Source organism: Anas platyrhynchos, chromosome 12, assembly GCF_047663525.1.
Source record: "Anas platyrhynchos isolate ZD024472 breed Pekin duck chromosome 12, IASCAAS_PekinDuck_T2T, whole genome shotgun sequence".
Taxonomy (NCBI): domain Eukaryota; kingdom Metazoa; phylum Chordata; class Aves; order Anseriformes; family Anatidae; genus Anas; species Anas platyrhynchos.
Genome location: NC_092598.1, coordinates 290,893 through 308,481, shown reverse-complemented (window position 1 = coordinate 308,481; position 17,589 = coordinate 290,893). Strand labels below are relative to the sequence as shown.

Here is a 17,589-nt window from a genome sequence, read left to right as displayed (position 1 = left end):
TGCCAATAGGACAGAGCCAGTCATTTTTCAGTGACTTAGAAACTTGATTTTTTCCCTCTAGTTAGCTTGAAAAACTTTTGCTGCAACTCTTTTGAAGTCCTACTTAACTGCTTAAAATAGTTGCCTTTGAAGTGCGCCATGCTGCATTTTTTCATGACATGAAACTAACCTTATAGACAGTCTTGTGGGCACTCGCTACAAAAAGCTTTTAATCTTTTGAACCCTACACTCTTTAACATGCCACTGTAACAGTTTGTTTCCTCAGCTTAGAGAAGTTGTTTTATCTTCTCATCTGGGTTTTCAGGAGCCATCCTTGCCTTGCTCTCTTTGGGAAAAGGCACCAGGTCTGGCAAGGATCTATTCAGTTCTGTGTTACCTTCTCCATATCCTCTTTTGTTCTGTGAGCTGATCTCACTTTTATTCTTACCTCTGTTCATTTTCACACTCAAGCCAGCAGTTTGCTCTTTGCAGCAGTTGCTGTTACCCTACGTTGTGTGTTTCACTTGGCCAGCGGAGCCATAGCTTTGCTGTGCTAACTGTACATTTTTTTGAGGTTGCTTTTACCACAACCTCCCTGGCACCTTATGATTATTCCAAGCAATATTTACTAACAAAACCATTGTATCAAAGGGGTTCAAGGAGATCACACAAAAGCGAAAGTATTTGAATGCAGACTTAAAGCTTACAAGCTATCTGTCTGCCTTTACCTTGTGTTTGTCAGGTTCCAGATCACTGTGTAAGACCAGAGAACCCCCATTCAAATGATCACTGATGCCACAGACGAGCAAAAAGTCTCAAACACCAAAGGAAAAGCTATTGGTTTATATATAGATATATATAGATATAGATATATACTGTGTTTACAGAGTCAACGAGTTAAATGCAATATTCATAAGAGCATTAACAATAAAAATACAATCTGTGTGTAGCCAAGTACAGACTTAAAATGGTAAAACAGGAAAAAGGATCTCACCAAAAGTACAAATATACAGTACAAATTGATTTATTTAAAACAGTTACAAAAAAAGCACAACAAAATAGAGATTATCCTTAGAATTATTAATGCTTTGTTAAAGATCAGGTAGGAGGAATGGGGTGGGAGCAAGGTTGGAGGGGAGCACCTGACTAGTTCTAAGGCTTTAGATACAATGCGGTCGGTTACATGTTAATACAGCCATTACATAACTGGGATTATAGTTGAGGGATCAGCACTTATCTACAAAGACCTCCTTGCCTCAGGGCAGCCCAGCCAGTTCCCCCAGTGCCACATGCCTTGCTCTGCTTAGCATGCGCAGACCCTCCCCTGGCTCTAAGGTGCCACGAAAGCGAAAAGCGACCAGAACGTGCACGGCGCGTTTGCAGGGTGGGGTGGCAGCAGCCTGGGACGTCGGGACAAGTCCTGTCCTCCATGGACAGATGTGAAGACCATGGAGGAGTCTTGACCATCGGCATTTTAAGCCCTACACGGAACATACCCTGGGCCAAACTCTGTACAGAATGTGCATTCGTAGCCATCTGAGCAGCTTCTGTAAAGTTTCAGGCCCGGGACAGCCTGAAAGGCAAAGAGCAGTTGTGAGTGACGCTAGGGAAAGGCACATGGACTGCTGTGGGCAGGAACTAGCATTTGGGCTACTCAAGCTGCTGTAGTTTCATTTAAAATATTTTTCTGAGTAACAAGGATCATTAGTTCTCTACTGGGGAAAGTGACTTCAAGTGTGGGGTGGGGACAGGAGGGATGGGGACACTTAATGTGAAAAGTGCATTATACTTGCGCACCTGCTGGAAAGGAGAGGCAGAGGCGCTCCTGCAGCTTTCCTCCTTTCCAGACAGAGCTTCCTCTGCATAGTCTGGTAGTGATGAGCGCTCGTCACCCGGAGCAAGTCTTGTGTTCCTGGGGGAACAGTGTACACACGGCCTGGGAGCAGGCCTGGCCTCTGATGGGCAGCTGACCCGAGGAATGTTTCATGAGATGGGACAGATGGCTACAGACACCCGTTATTGCATCCTACAGACTCTTCCCACAGCCTCCGTGCGAGCTGGGTAAGACCAAGGCCAGGACGCCTCCTCCTTCAGGTAGGACAGACCGCAGCTCTCCCTCCCTTCACAATAGCAGCAGGAAAACAGTGTATTTCTGAGAAGCCTGTCACATCTCTGCCAGCAGAAAGGCCTGGATAACCAGCTCGTTCCATAACGTCTTCCTGGCTTTATCTCCCCCTATCCCTGTAAACCTAAGAAATAAATGCCTCCTCTGTGGGCTCTTTCACAGCCTTCCTGCCCACAGCAGAACCTGTCTCGCACACTCCCTGTCTCGAGAGAGCCCGAACACTCAACCCAAGAGCCACCACTGGAGCTGAGCAACACAGTCCAACCCAGTAAAGAAAGATTCCAGTGATTATGAGTGCTGTTTGCTGGGCTAGAGGGCCTCCGGTACTCCCCTCCTACCCACAGTCCCTGGGGCAAGCGGCCAGATGCCCAAATTACTCTCAATGCCTCCTCCATGAGATGTGCCCCAAACCGTTGCTTCCAGAGAACAGAAGAGCTGGCAGCTGAACCCTGCTCAACAGCGGGACTCACAGGGAGCCTGGACAGAAGCCCCAAGGACAAACACACCCTGGCCTCTTCCACGGACCTCAGAACCACTCAGCAGATGCGTGGCCAAGCCAGCAGCCAAGGAAACACCAGGACGAGCACCCGGCCAACCCCCAGCTGCCCCGGGCAGAGCTGGTCTAGCCCCACGGCATCTTGCTTCATACGCCAGCCTTTTCAGACCACCGCCCCACGCGGCCAAGACCTAGAAGCAGTGAGTACAGGGACACACGGGAGATGAGGCAGGCTCTCCAAACCCTCTAAGACAGAGACTTCCATGTCTGAATGGGCACACCGGGGCTCTGCACCGTCCAGCTGCACAAACACTCTGAGCACACAACGTCCCTTCCGCACTCACTGGCCAAACCTCTGCAAGATCCCTTCCTCAGCTGCCTGCCACAGCTCTCAGTCCCTCTGCATGCGCCACACAAAGAACAGGCGAGAGAAGCTGGGCTCCTCTGTCTTCTGCTCTTGGCCACAGACCCTGGCTATCCTGAGCATTAAGCACTAACCAGCATCAGGCAAGGCCTTTGTGCAGGAGAGTCCGATGAACAGCGACTGCGGAACACACGTGGGAATGAGGCCGGGCACCTGGGCCCAGGCAAGGATGTGCCGGTGCCACGAAAAGGCAGCACCCCACAGCTGCCGCATCGAAGGAGGCAGAATCTTCACACGACAGTGTCACTGTGACCTTGTGCATTTCCACATGCAGTTGATGAGACCACAAGCATTTTGTGATTCCTGGGAAGCTACGTGTGACACGGGCAGCATCCTCACCCTGGAGAAACCCTCATGAGGCACAAACACTGAAGGCATGAACAAAGCGTATCTTAACTAAGGCCTGAAAATAAATTGTTCTCCCGGCGCAGGCATGTCAAAGGCAACAGAAATGGCTAGCGATTTGCTAGGAAATCATAATCAATGGCCTGGATGGAAGAACCCTTCTGGAGACTCTCTCGCTTGCAGAACACGTATGCACAAAGCCCCTGCCACGCAGCCAACTGAAGGCAGTTGGTTACAGGACACGTTTCTGAAGAGTATTCAGACCAACCCTGAGACACCAGCACCGCAGAAGCTGACCAGGAGGGCAGCCACATCATCGAGAAGTGCTGACACACAAGCCATTTGGAGAAAGAAAGAAGCAGAGCCCTAGCAGTCCAGCATGCCTGGCAGAAAACTTCAGGAAGATGAGACAAGGGAGACAGAAAATGGTACACTGACATCAGGAGCATCATCAGGACTCTAGCAGGGATCGGCACGCCGAGAAGAAATCCTCAAAAGCCTGGTCCTAGCAGAGCGATGGGCACCGTAATACAGGGAATACTCAAATCCACGTTAAGTCAGTAAGGCTCTTACCCTCGACAAAACAGTGACATTTTTATTCTAACTAGGCAGTTAGAGCCAGTGTCATAACACACCATCAGAGAGGGCAAATTAGTGTAACTGCAGGAGCCTTCACTCGAATGGAGTGTTATTTACCATAACGAGGTATCAATACACATTTGTGTTAGATCTCACTGTGAAGAAGGCTACTCTTGATATTACTGTGATATTCTACAGAGGAACTCCAAAGTTCTGCATTAGAACAACCAACAGAAAAACACCCAGAAATGCCCTACGATGCTGCGATCCCTGGAGTCCCTACATTACTCATGGAACTGTACTTAGCTGAAGCTGTGTACTTTGCCTGCACATGCACAAACGCTTGTTTCTTTAGAGTTTATTCAGAAAACTGCCTGCAGGGAATAATTAGCCATCCGTAAAGTTTTCTTCTGATGTAATTACAAAATAGTCTCGGTCTCACAGTCGAAGGATGTGTTTCCATCCCTCACGAGAGAATGCTAAATATATCTGACTCCAGCTTTCAAAAAAAAACAAAAACCAAACCAAACAAAACCTAACCCCATTCACCCACAGGCTAAGCCTTAAAAGCCTTAAGCCCAAGAGATTTTGTTTTTAAGGTTATTAACATGGGAAGGAATATTTGATTTGGTGACTAATATTACAATAATTAGGTGACAACAGAAATGTTTCAAAGCAGGAAACTGACATCTCCCATCCCATGCCCCATCCCAAGTGCTCAAGTTCCCTATTCACCTGTACCCAAACCCATCCTTTTGGTCCTTCCTCTTGAGTTTCTGTGATTCATGGAAATCTCTGTACATTCTTTGCAAGAAGAAAGAGCAGTTGGATTCAGTGGAAGAGACATTAAACAGAACCATCAGAGAAGCATCTGCGTCCTGCCCTCAAGAGCTCCATCGGTGAACGGTCCTTTTAAAGTGCATGTGTGAAGAAAGGGGATACTGGGAGTAGAGCCCCCTAAACTCCAGTGGGGACCCTTCTCTCCCCATCATGAAAAAGGAGGAATAATATCTTCAGCAATTTTACTTTCTACCTTAAGCCACGTCTGCCCTTCCCATCTCTCCACCTTTCCTGAATGCTTACTTAGACCCTGCCCTGCAGGGTGTCAGTTGTTCAGGGAGGTGCAAGAAAGCCCCAGCCTCCAGATGTTCTCATCGCAAGCTCGTGAGCACGTCCCTTTTCTCTACCCCGGCTAGCCTGTTGCTGCTCCCTGAGGCACTGGAGTCCTCTCGATTCCCCAAGAGGAACTGGTCAGCCACTGAACTGGAATTAATCCAGTTCTGCAGGGCAGCCTTGCTGGTGAACCTGCCACAAAGCGTGTGCAATTTCTCCACCCAGTGAAGGTGAGGCTCACCCGGAGGGCATGCCCTAGCTCACAGCCTCAAAGGGATCACTTCCCTGCATTAGAACGCCCTTCGATAGACAGCTTGACCTCCTGGGGAATGAAAGAGGGACGGAGCAGAGAGGGCCGAGGCTCCTCTGCCTGCGTGCTGTATCTTTGGAAGCCTGGGGCTGCCCAGCTGTGCTGAGTGACAGTCTCAGGCTGAGAGGGTTCTGCGTGAGAGCTCTGAGCTGCACTTTCCCTTTCTGGCTGGCTCTTCCTTTCAGCAGCTCTGTCAGACGGTTCTCTGGACCCCTGAGCAGTTCTTTCAGATCTCTCCCTAGTAGATATCAACTGATCTGTGAGAGGGTAGTTAGCCTGAGAAGCAGAGTTGCCATTCATGCTCTGTAAACTGATTGATATGCAGACATCGCCCACTTGCAGCCTGTGACAGGGCAAAGCAAAGAGCTGAGCAGTCCGCCCCGGGCTACAGGAGGACCAGCCCTGGCCATAGACAAAGAAGGGATGCTCTGGGGGCACATCGATGCTCACTTTACTTTGTTGCTCCCCAACCACAAAATGCAACATGACAAGCCCAGGCCACTGGCTTTCCTGAATATCCACCACGGTGCTGGAATCGATCTTCAGGCCCCCGCTCACCTCTGCACTGCGAACAAAATCTTGAGTCTGCAGGTCCTCTACCCGCTTCAGCTCTCCTGTAGCCAGCTGGATGATGGCTCCTTTCATGAAGTGGGAGGGCAAGTGTGAGGAGCTGGGTGGCTGCAGCTGTGCCAGGTCCTTTTCGAGCACGCTCCCTCGAGCCTGCACGTCTGGACTCTGCCTTACCAGGGTTTCTGAAGCAGAAGACCTGATGGGCTCAGATCCAACGGGAACCAGTACTGGCTTGCCGTTGGCTATCACCATTCCTTTGGTTAATTGTCTTTGTCTAACCATCTCTTCAGGGGATACAACATACGGACTCCTGGACTGGCTCTTCCCAGCAGCTGCCCTTTCCACTGTGTTCCTCAAAATGTCCTTTGACTCCCCCTGCTGATCAGAGATACTATGGCAAAGGTTTAAAGGGCTTGGGTCATCTTTCCTCTGGGCTGCCAGAACATGATAATCCTGAGATGCCAACACCCCTACCACCCTCTGGACCTCCAGGTCAGTGTCTGGGGTGTTTCTGTGAGCTGGCACAGAGACCTCTGTTCTCAACGTCTGGTAACCTGAAAGAAACTGTCCATCAACCACACATCCCACTGCAGCCCCTGGCAGACAGTCTTCGGCTTTACTGCTGCCAGAGTCCACAGCCTCACTGGTCCTCCTCACCACGTTGTGCTCCAGATGTCTCTGTCCACCGTTGGCAGCAGCTACCTCTGAACTCAGCTGACTGTCTTGCTGAGAAGAATCTGGGCTTCCACCTGCTGTGGGCGTCTCATATGCCGAGTACCCTGGTGGGAGGCGGGACATCTGATAATAAACAGGAATTCTACCTAGCGTAGTATCTAGTGGCTGGGTCCCAGCATGGTGCTGCATCTGGCCCGAGGGAGAGACCGCAGAAGCAGATTTGTTGAAGGTGTGGGTAGGAGAGGTAGTCTGGGGGGAAGGAGCGGCTTCTTCCGTGAAGAGAGAGGCATATGGCACAAAGTGGGGGACGTGAGAGGCGGCGAGGTTGGTGGAAGGAGACAGGAGAGGACTAGGCAGGAAGCCGGGAGGGACAGCGTAGGGCACCGTGTAATGCGAGCCGATGAGCTGCAGGGACGTCGGCGGGATCTGCGCGTAGTGGATGGGCGGGTAGGGCACCCCCGGGTGCTGGATTATCGGCGAGGTCACGTTGAAGGCCGGGGTCAGGGGGCTCACGTTCACCACGGGGTGCAGGGCCGTGGGGGAGAAGGTGGCGGGCGGCACCGCCACCTTGTAGAGCATCCCGTACTGGTCCACCGTCAGCCCCGCCACCGCCTCCGCGGCCTCCCCGGGGCCGTAGCGCAGGGCCGCGGGGCCCGGCCCCGCCGTCCGGGCCCACTCGGGGCCCTCGCCCGAGGCCTGGGCGCCCCCCGCCCGCGCCGCCTCCGCGCCGCTGCTGGCGGCCGGCAGCTCCCGCTTCTTGGGCGGGAGGCGCTCCTGGCTGCGCTCGTGGCCCGCTCTCATGGCGCCCCGCGGAGTCCCGGCAGCCGCGGCCGCGACGCTCGTTCATGGGGGCGCCCGCAGGGGCTGCCGCACGCCGGCTCCCGGATCCCCGCCGCCGGCCGCCGCCGCCTCACCTGCACCGGGAACAGAGGGAGCCGTGAGCCCCGGGGCCGGGGCCGCGCGGGGGGAGCCCCGAGCCGCGGGGCCGGGGCCAGACCCGGGCCGCCGGAGCCCCGAGCCCCCGCCCCGCTCGGCGGCCCCGGCCCCGGCCGCCCCGCGCCCTGCCCCGCTCCGCCCCGCCGGGCCCGAGGCGCCGCGGCCGCGCCCCGCCTCCGCCGGCCCGCCCGGCGCCCGCCGCGCCTCACCCGCCGCCATCGCCCGGCTCCTGCTCCGCGACCCCCATCGGCCCCGCGGCCGCCTCCGGCCCGGCCCGGCCCGGCCCCGCCCCGCGCCGCGGCGCGCAGCGATGACGGGCGGAGGCCGCGCGCCGGAAGCGCCTCAGCGCCGGGGCCGCCCGCAGCGCCCGTTGCCGCGGCGACGGCTGGAGGCGAGGCGGGGCGGGGAGCCCGGCGCGGGGCCGGGAGCTGCGGGCGGCCCCGGAGCGGAGCGGGCGCTGCCGAGGCGCCCCCTGCCCGGCCTCGTCTGCGGGGAGCCGGCGGCTCCTCCCCGGGCGCGCTGCGGCCGATCCCCGCCGGACACACAGCGGGCGGGAGCCGGGCCCGAGCCGCTCCCGGGCCCCGCCGCCACCCCGGGCCGGCTCCAGCGGCCGTGCCCCGGCCGATCGGAGCGCTCCTCCCCGCTCCTCCCCGCCCCTCCGGCCGCCGCGCGCGGCTTCGGTAACTCAGGCCCGCGGGGGGCGAGCCGCCGGCGGCTGCCCGGGCCCCGGCCCCTCCCGCTCCCGCCGCCCCCCCCGTGCGGCGAGGCGCCGCGGAACCCAGTCTGCGGGCGGCGCGACCCGCCCGGCCGCACCTCGGGGCAGCGCTCGGCGCGGGGCCCGCCCCCCGCGTGACGTCATCAGCGACTGCCACGGCGCAACGCAGCGCCGCTCGCGGGTCCGGCACGCGTGCGCTTCCGCCGAGGAAAGTAGTGCGGGACGCCTCCCCCCCGCCCCGCCGCCGCCCGTCCCGTGCCGCCCCGGCGCCTTTCCCGCCGCGGAGGCCGCGGCCGCGCCCCCAGCCTGGCGCCGGTCGCGGCCGGGAGGCCGAGGGGAGCGTGCCGGCGCGCGGATCCCTCCGCCTGCCGTATCGGTGCTGAGGCCGCGCCGCCGCCATTTTGAATGCCCGGCTCCTGCCGCTGCCGCTTCCTCCGCTGCAGGCACCGGCCCGGTGAGTGGGGCCGCGCCGCCCGCCCCGCGCCTCTCCTCGCCGCGCCCCGCGGCAGCCCGGGCACCGCGCGTGCCGCCGCCGGGCCTCGTGGCGCTACCCCTGGGTCGCTCCGCGGCCTCCCGGGGCCGCCCGCGGGAGGAGGCCGCCCGCTGCCCTCCCGCCGCCTCCGCCGGCGCGGGGCCCGGCCGCCCGCCCGCCCGCGGCCCCTGGCCCTGCCCGGCGCTGCCGGCCCCGCTCCGCTCCGGCCCCGGGCCCTCGGGGCCGGCTTCCTCGGCCGAGGGGCGCGCCTGCGGCGGGCCCGGGCCTTTGGCCGCTGGCGAGACGCGGCCGGCAGGGCTCTGCCCGCCGCCCCGGCCCTGCTCCGGGGGCCCGGCGACCCGCGGGGAGCGCAGGGCCCGCCGCCGGAGTTGTGGCAGGAGGAAGCGTTGCCTCGCCTCGTTGGCGCCGGGGGGCCTCAGCGTCCGACAAGTGGTTTGCGCGTTTGCATCCGCCTTGCCTTGGCGTTGTATTGCCTGTGCTGCGCAGCTGCCCGCAGCGTTACGGTGAGGCCGTGATTCTTACGGGGTCTGCGCGCTGTGGCGCGGATGTGTGGATTTTCCTGGAGGCAGAAGTCTTTGGTTTCTGGCCAAAAGCGTTTTCGGTAAATTTCAGCTTTGGGTCTGCGCTAGAGTTGTCTACCGTTACTCAGAAATCAGCGCGAGGACAGTTTCAAGTCCCATTCTCGAGGCTGGAGTTCTCTCTTTTTCTCGTCTCACAAACTGTGAGACAAACTACGACTTTTTCTAATGGTAGGCATTGTTTTGAAAGTTTGTGAATGAAACGTTTGTGTGTTTCGTTACATGGTAAGCGATGCTTTTAAATGCCTAGTGATCTACTTTAGTTTCCGATGCTTGAAGCCTGAATGGAAAGGCATGGGGTTCCAGGGGAACCCCTTTGGAGGGGTGGCATTTCTGGTGCAATACCTGAAAGTGCATTTGACACATAATAGCTTAAACAAAGTAAAATATACACATTTTTTGCTGCATAGAACCCCTTGCATCTTGCATTTAAAATTACACATTGAGTTGTTTAGTTTCTTTTCCTTTTTTTTTTTTTTCAGGTTCTTATTCTACTTAACAGTGTATACTTGTTTTTTTTTATGCCCTTTTACTTTTTTTCCCCCCTTTTTCTAAACTATACTCGTTGTTTTTTCCTTTGTTTATCTGCATGCGCCGTTTTACTGCCATTTTTTTTTTTCCTTTTGCCTACTTTGTTTTTTGGCACGTGATTTGAAAACTTTATTGGATATGTGAGAGCTGAATAAAGGCAAGAGACTTTTTTTCTGAGACAGATTGCAGTGTGATCCCCTCATTTCTTCCATGATGAGAGAAGGAGGGGAAGGTATTTAAATTCCCGTGAGTTGAGAAGGGGAAAGAAAGTCTGCGTTGTGAGGGAGTCAGCTTTCAGGTTCCCTCCTTTTTTGATAGAGGAGCAGTCTCTTCCTTTGTTCCCGTGACTGCAAATCTGACCTTCTTTTCTAATGGCGCTGTGATAAGAGTAGAGAGGTCGTTCAGTATGCTTGTTTGCAGTGTCCTGGCCAACGAGTCAAGGAGGTTAATGTTCCGATTCTTGATAGCTTCTTTGCATACAGACTTCTGAATTCTCATCGTTGTAAGCTAATGAGATCAGTAAGTTTATTTGTGGAATAAAACAGTTGTCAACAGCAGCAGAGGAACTGAAGATGTCTGTTCTCAGGCATGCAGACAGACTGTGCACTAATTAATGCAGTTCGGATTTGGAAAGTTGCCTTTCAAAATATAAGGGCTAATAAAAATTTTAATTGCTTCTGAAGTTGCTCATATTCCTCTTTTGCATTAATATTTTTATTTTTGAGTTGGCAATGTGTATAACTTGAGACTGTTTCAGAGACAGGCTGTTTGATTTTTTGGTTTACCAAAAGGGCAAACTCTTCTGACTGAAAGTGATATTAATTTGTTCTAGATGATACTCAGGTGTTTTCTGAGGAAAACAATCTGGTCTATTGTGGTAGTAGTGTTTCTTTATTTGATGAGAGCTTTGGAGTCAGTAAGTGAATATATGATGAGGGCGTTACTCAAAAAAAGGTGAGTGCAAGCAAATCTCTGCTAATATTGCTACTAGTAGTAAGGTTAGCCTCTGATGTTTGGAAGAGATGCTGTAGGTAAAATACAAGATAAGAACTTCTAGGACATGGCCAAAGTTACCTGCTGCAAAGTTGTATTAATGAATGGAAAAAATGTGGTGTATCATTTTTCATTAGGCTATATACCAAGACAAAGCAAGACGTGTGTTTTTGTCGCAAGGTAGTAGCAAGCAGGTGTTGTTTTTTTTTTTTTAATTTTAACTCTGCAAGGAAATAAAATAACCAGATTGCTTAAAGATAAAAACAAGAATCTAGAAGCAGCTAAGAAATACAAAGGTGTAGCGTATATAGGTCAGAGGTGATGGAAGGATGAAAACAGAAATCTGAAATAAAAAATCTCGTCTATCATGCTCATCAGCTATGTAGATGTGCTAACTCTTCTTCCAATGCTTCGTTAATTCTGTCCTTAAGAAAACATTTTCTATTTGTTAAGTGTTAGAGGCTAATATTTGTAATGGTTGAAAGCTCAGTGCATCCTTTTAAGCCAGTTCAGGAATTGTGCGGGTTGGTGTATATGTACCATTGTGCAGGAATGGGAGCTTCGTCGGAAGTGTTTTCCTAGTCTTACTAAATTCTGTTGTTGGCTGTAGGTGCAGGAAACAAGAGAAGTAGTGCTGTGTTCAGCCTGGTGAGTTATAGGATCCTTTCAAAGTGTAGGTCTCTTCTGTCACTGTCCTCTCCTGCTCCCCACCTCTGTTACACTCACAGTACGCTTCCTGTTCTTTAAATGCACCTGGACATGGAACAGTCACTGCCCCCTCAAACTGCATTTAAGCTCTTGTTTTAAGGCATATTTTGCATACTTGACCATTTTTTTTTCTCCAAGCTATCTTTGTACAGTGTAAAGCAACGCTGATGCCTTGTGTTATCATATTGTATCAAACCACCCTCTGCCTTAATTTATTACTGCTTTCCTGATGTTGCTTATTTTTGACTTATTACTTCCCTCCGTTTTATTAAATAGCTTTTTCTCAAGAGAGATTATTTTCCCCTTCAAATGTTGTATGGTTGGCTGCTTATCTCTTAACTCTCTTGTGTTGCCTTTGCCCTTAGTGATGTCGACAGTGCTGCTTGGTTAGGTGTTTTAATGTTTTCCATATAAATATTGATAACACTAAACTATACAGCAATCAACCCCCTCTCCCAGCTTGATCTCTACTTCTAGTGTTTAATTCTGTTTTTGCTGTCTGTGTGTGTGTGTGTGCTTTTTTGTTTTAAGTATCTTATAGTAGTGTGAAGCCTGCTCATAGTGCTGTGGAGTTCAGGCTATTGGGATTTTGTGGATAACCATTGCAGTTATTCCCTTCATACAGTCTAGATATATCTTACGCTTTCTTTTTGTGTTCAGGAGGCTTGATGCAGTTCTACTGAAGCAAGAAGGGGAATTCTGTTACTGATTTCAGTTGGAGTTGGGTCAGGCTTTAATGTTGTAACTTCCTAAAAGCTGTTTGGTTTGAGTGGTTTTTTTTTTGTTTTTGTTTTGTTTTTTTAAGGAGTGTGATTGCTTATAGATGAGTTGGGACAGAGCAACTTATTATGAATTTTTTAGAGCTGTTTGAAAATGTATGCTTCTACAGTCTTGGGCTGCTTTTTAGAATGAACCAAGCTCAGAAATACTCAGTTATAGATTTTCCTGTAAATTGTATGCACCTTATTTGAATTGAAAATTTAGGCTATTTTCCCCAAACAGTAGAGCCATTCTATAAATAATTCAATGAGCCTCAATGGGTTTCATGTCTTTGTTTCCAGAATTCAAGGTGAAATAACAACAGAATCTAAAAACATGTGTGATATTTTGTCCTAAATAAGTTCTTAAGTGGTGGTGTGTGGTGTTTTTTTTTTTTTTTTTTAAGACATAGGCTAACATTTCTGAATGGATTACACTGGAGCAGGTCTCAACTCAATTGCATGTTTAAGTACCCTAAATCTTTATGCTGCAGTTCCTGATAGCTGAATGTAGCTTGACTGAAGCACTCGAGCATTTTACGTGTGGGACTTCGGTTGTGTCATGTGCTGCTTGCAAATATAAAAGGTTATTTGGTGAACAGTTGTATTTTAATGTTACTGTATTCTCAGGGAGGTTTTTATCGAGGTTTTATACTTAAATACTTTTGGAATAATGGCTTGTTAAATAAAATCTTCAAATTTTAAACAACACAAACTTAACTAGTAAAAGACTACAAGACGGGAGAAAATAGCTGTTTAGAGATATAATTTAGACTAAAACTAAACGTTTTTAATACAGTATGATTTTTTTTTTCCTGGTTAACAATTTCTTTTTGCTTTTGGATAATATACTAAGAATAAGTTGCATGAAGAAAGAATACCTTCTTCATTAGTTTGTTCAGGGGAAGAACTCATGAGTTGGAGAGGAAGAGAATCCCTGAGTTAACACCTTTTATAAGATGCAGAGAGCAGGAAAAAAAATGTTTCAAGGAATCTAGGCACCAACCACCTAACCACTGGAGCTAATTGAGTTAAGCGTCTAACTTTTTCTTGGTAGTAGGCTATACTAAAGACTAATGCCTTTAAAATAAGAAGGATAAAGCAGACTTGATGAGGTAGAAACATTTTGTTGATCATACCAGATATTGTGAACTTAACTGCTAGGTTTTTTTTTCCAGGTATTCAGGGACCAGCCCTGATTTCTAGAGCCTGTAGGTAGCAAAGAAATGGCCAAGGAGTACTGCTACTGTAAAAAAAATAAAAAAAAAAAAAAAAGAGGAAAAAGGAGATTGCGTTTAAAAATTGCATTGTCATTTATGTTGATATGAAAGAATAAAAACATGTTCCTGTACCAGGGCAAAAATGTTAGCTAATCCTGAAAAACAAGACCTGCTACTCTGAAGGAAGTTCTAAGCTGTGTTTAACCAGCTAAAATTATACTTCAGGTTTGCTGTTACCACATGATATGGTTTCCTCTCTGTTAGTCATCTAGTGCAATAAAATGCATTTTTATAATATAGAGCTCTGTAAAATCTCATTGTTCATGGCAGTTTGATAGCTTCATAGTTGTCACCTCAAGCTGATTTACCTTAATCCTTTGCATGGTTCATAGTGTGAATTTCAAGATTCTAATTTCAAGAAAAACGATATAGTCAAAATTGGTAGATTGCTTCTTACGTGTTTTAGTTCTTCTAAGTTACATTGTTTAATTCTATTTATATTTTGATTTTGTAAATTGTCAGTATTCTTTTTGTTTTAGCTCTCATCAATAAGCAGGTTACTCACATATGCCCCTACTTCCTTCCTTTAGTGAAATCTGTATGTCAAGTCCCAGTGGAATTTTGATACTGTAAGGTTCCACTGCCTTGGCAGGGCCATGGTATGGTTGTGCTGCATGTTGTCCATACTACATATGATCAGGGAAGTCAAAACTATTTAGCAATAAATCAATTTGGGGGGCTTGTTGGAGTCCTTTTTCACTCTTTGTGCTTTTTATTATGCTGCTGCTTCCTTGAGTGCTAGCTATGTAACCATGGAGCCCAGGAGGCCCCATGCCTACCTAGCTGTTATTGCTTGTCACTATGCTCAGGTTCTAGTCCCGGATTGCTTGGCAGCGTGTATGTGGAAAAATGTTTGTTTCCTATTGTTCTGCAACCTCTCACAATCCTGGAAAACTAATATACAAATAATGCTTGGAGGTGATTTGACTAAAGGGAGAGGAGGTTTATGTACACTTCTTGAAAGGAACAAGAAAAGGGAGCCAGAGCAGTCCTCTCTCTCTCTCTCTCTCTCTGTCATGTTTCTTTTGTCTCCTTACCTGTGTGCCTGAGAGTGCATGCTGATTAGATATATATCATGCAAAGTAGTTGCTATCTTGTGTGAATTAGGTGTTTTCCATCCTGGGGGAATATCCATGTAACCTTGTTGCTTCATTCTAGCTCTTCTGATTATTTTTTTTCCATCAAGCCTGCAAAATATGTGCTAATGTTTTGCAGTCATGCTTCTTACTACATTCAAGTCCTAGCATTGTGGGCTTAACTATTAAGTTACAGCCTGTCCCTTGGATAGGAGTCATCCAGAGGAATTTGGGATTGTACAGAAATTGTTGGTGACTTACTGGATCACCATTCTGAGTACAAAAGCATGTATGGCCCTCAAAAAGCTAAATGAGTCTGGGGAGAAGGGGGCGGGGAGAAGGGACAGAAACTGATTCTGAATGACATTTTGTCAGTCTTGTGATACCTGCACAAAACTTGGTTTGTTGGTTCAGAGGACTTGGATTTAGGATGATTAGCTTTTCTGGCCCTGCAAGCTATGGATCTTTTCTTGCTGACCAAGGGGCATGTGTTGCTCATCTTTGAGTGCTGGAAGAGATGAACGGGCAGGACATTAAAGTTGCTGCTTAGACATCCCTATTTCTTTCGTTCAGCGGTTAATGAGATACTGAGGAGCTGCGCTTCTTCTCCCATCAGTTATTAAGATGTTGAGGAGACGCCCTCTCTCTGTTACCTCCCCTATGCACCTGCTGCTTCCCGTACGGAGACAGGAAACTGGGTTAGATCTGTTTCATGACTTACCTGGCAGGGTTGGCTCTTGTTCTCTGCCATCTCTCCTTTATGCCCTGTTCTGCATCAATAGAGGACAATACATACTTGATTGTGCAGTCTGTTAGTAAGCTTCACCATGTTGCTTAAACTGTTTGGGTGTATGCACACTGTGTCGTGTATACGGTCATGCTTAGTAGAAATTCAGCAGGAATTACCCAAGGTGTGTCACATTGAAGGTTAGCATTATAATAGGCTTTGGAATGGTTGATAATGGTAAATATTAATCTGTTCTGGAATACTTCTGAATTTACGTATTCTCATGTCCTGAATCTCCTCATGACTGCAGTAACTGCTGTATACACTTGCCAGAAATTTCTGAAACTTAGATGAGTTTTCCAGTTTATTGGCATGCAAAAGAATCTTAGACTTACAGTTGAGGGTGGAAAACAAAATGTCTGTTGTGAGAATTTCTTGGTAGCAAGAAAAGCCTTTCTTATGGAGAGGGAGGAGGAGGCCAACCTGTTACATCGCATGGCAATTACTATGCATTGAAATGTTTTTGTTTTTGTTTTTGTTTTTTTTTAAAAAAAAAAAGCGCGCACAAAAAAGTAGCTCAACCCCCAAAGAGTAAGAGTGTGAAGTGATTCTCTCTTGTGAGAGAGAGAATTTTTTGTAGATGGGAGTGTGAAAAAAACTTTTTTTCTTTTTATGGAAAAAATTGAAAGATATATTTAAAAAATGCTAAATTATTGACTAAAAAAGGAGTATGGTTGTGAAGTTGCAGCACAAATACAGAAGTTGTTAATGTTGGAAAATAAATTGTAGCTTTGTCTTTTGCCCTTCATGCTGTCCTCCTTGTGAGCACTTCTCAATCACTCTCTCCTTATCAGGCAGGATGTGTGTGAGAGATAGAATTGCTCTTAGGAAATAGCTCGGATTGGACTGTGTCTGTACTAACAGCATATTAGTATGACACAATCAGATGAGAAAAGGAGGTAACCTTTTAATTGGCTATAATCTGAGTAAAACTCTTATTCTTCATTGCTTTGCTTTCTGAAATGCTGGTTCATTGTTTTACTGCTGTTGTGATATGGGGAGGAAAAATAATCTTTACAGTGTGGTATGTTGATTGTTTACGTAAGGGCATTTGTAAGTACAGGTTATACATTTCTTCCAGTGAATGGATGATGACAGAGTGACATCATACCAGATTGCCACTGTTTGATTTCATTTGCTCTGCTGCTTCAGAGAGGTATGAAGTCCTGCCTTAGATTGGTGAAGGATGCAAAATAAAGGTTCTTATAAAGGTCTGCTTTGGAAGCGTGGTATCTTTACTCGGTGCTGTTCCATTGGCTTAAATGATTCTGGCTGTCTGTTGTTTTACTTTGACATAAAGAGCCAGACTGACAGCGATGTGCTGAAGCCCTCCGCAGATGTGCCTGCCACAGGTGTTCGTTGGGCACAGGCCAAGAAAACAGCACTGCCGGTAACAAGTCACAGGCAGGGCAAACCAGTGTTGCGCAATTTATAAGCCCTTCAAATGTAATGTGAAAGCAACAGGACCTGTGCTATCAAGGTAAAGTAATACCAAGCTTAATTTTGTTTGCAGACCATGTGATAGGGTTTTGGAAAGTTTGCAAAGAAGTCTCTACTTAAAGCTAACAAGCAAAACGCCCCTGATTGTAACCTGTACTAGCCGTTGCCTGTATTCTCAGGAATGGGAGTTTAAGATCTAAAGCCTCATCGTGGGTCTGTGCTTCAGTTGTGTTGCTTACTGCAGGAGCGAACATTTCTTCTCTTCCCTGCTCCATCTCAGATCTCCCATTGCTGTGTGTTCCCATTGCCTTGTGTCAGCACAAGTCAAACTGTTTTGTTCAAAGACCGCTTCTGTTGAAAGGAAAATAAGCTGTTTTAGATGCACAAGTTGCCTTATCTGGCATGCCATGTCCCAGGAAAGCTGCTGGTAGAAGGATGGAAGGAGTGGAATTGAGCACCTCTTTCAGCATAAGCCTGCTCATAAGTCATCTTAACAATTATGAAACTACTACCTGTAGACTGCAGAGGAATGTGCCTGCAGTAGTGCTTTTATTTTTTATTACTTTCTCCCTGGTTTTCTAACAAAAGATATTTGGCATGTCAAAATATCTGAGAGGTATATTGAGGAGTGAGGGTAGGAGGTGAATCCAGGCTTAAAAATGATGGACTCTAACCAGA

At 48.9% G+C, this 17,589-nt stretch overlaps 2 protein-coding genes across 5 annotated transcripts in view; one reads left to right on the top strand and one right to left on the bottom strand.

Moving 5' to 3' along the window:
* Positions 1 to 807: 807 nt before the first annotated feature.
* ATXN1L (ataxin 1 like) lies at positions 808 to 7,888 on the bottom strand. 2 transcript variants are annotated; one of them, XR_003499933.3, is made up of 3 exons: positions 7,762 to 7,888; positions 1,777 to 7,530; positions 808 to 1,552 (listed from the first exon to the last, which is right to left on the bottom strand). XR_003499933.3 is itself a non-coding variant. In XM_027466679.3 (2 exons), exon 2 carries the CDS (start codon positions 7,415 to 7,417, stop codon positions 5,339 to 5,341), a length of 2,079 nt encoding a protein of 692 aa, XP_027322480.3. In that variant the 5' UTR covers positions 7,418 to 7,530; positions 7,762 to 7,888; the 3' UTR covers positions 808 to 5,338. The 2 variants fall into 2 exon arrangements, 1 of the variants encoding a protein (XP_027322480.3); XM_027466679.3 differs by having other exon boundaries at positions 808 to 7,530.
* Positions 7,889 to 8,331: 443 nt separating this feature from the next.
* Positions 8,332 to 17,589, top strand: part of AP1G1 (adaptor related protein complex 1 subunit gamma 1) — a 43,094-nt gene continuing 33,836 nt past the window's right edge. The window contains exon 1 of one of the 3 annotated variants that reach the window (XM_072043832.1): positions 8,332 to 8,721. Coding sequence is in view for 1 of the 3 variants with exons in the window: in XM_072043833.1 (XP_071899934.1) it covers positions 9,507 to 9,509 (3 nt within the window). In the remaining 2 variants the exon portion in view is untranslated. Of the gene's footprint in view, positions 8,722 to 9,112; positions 9,510 to 17,589 lie in introns of those variants that run through there. The other 2 variants (XM_072043834.1, XM_072043833.1) reach the window with 2 other exon arrangements.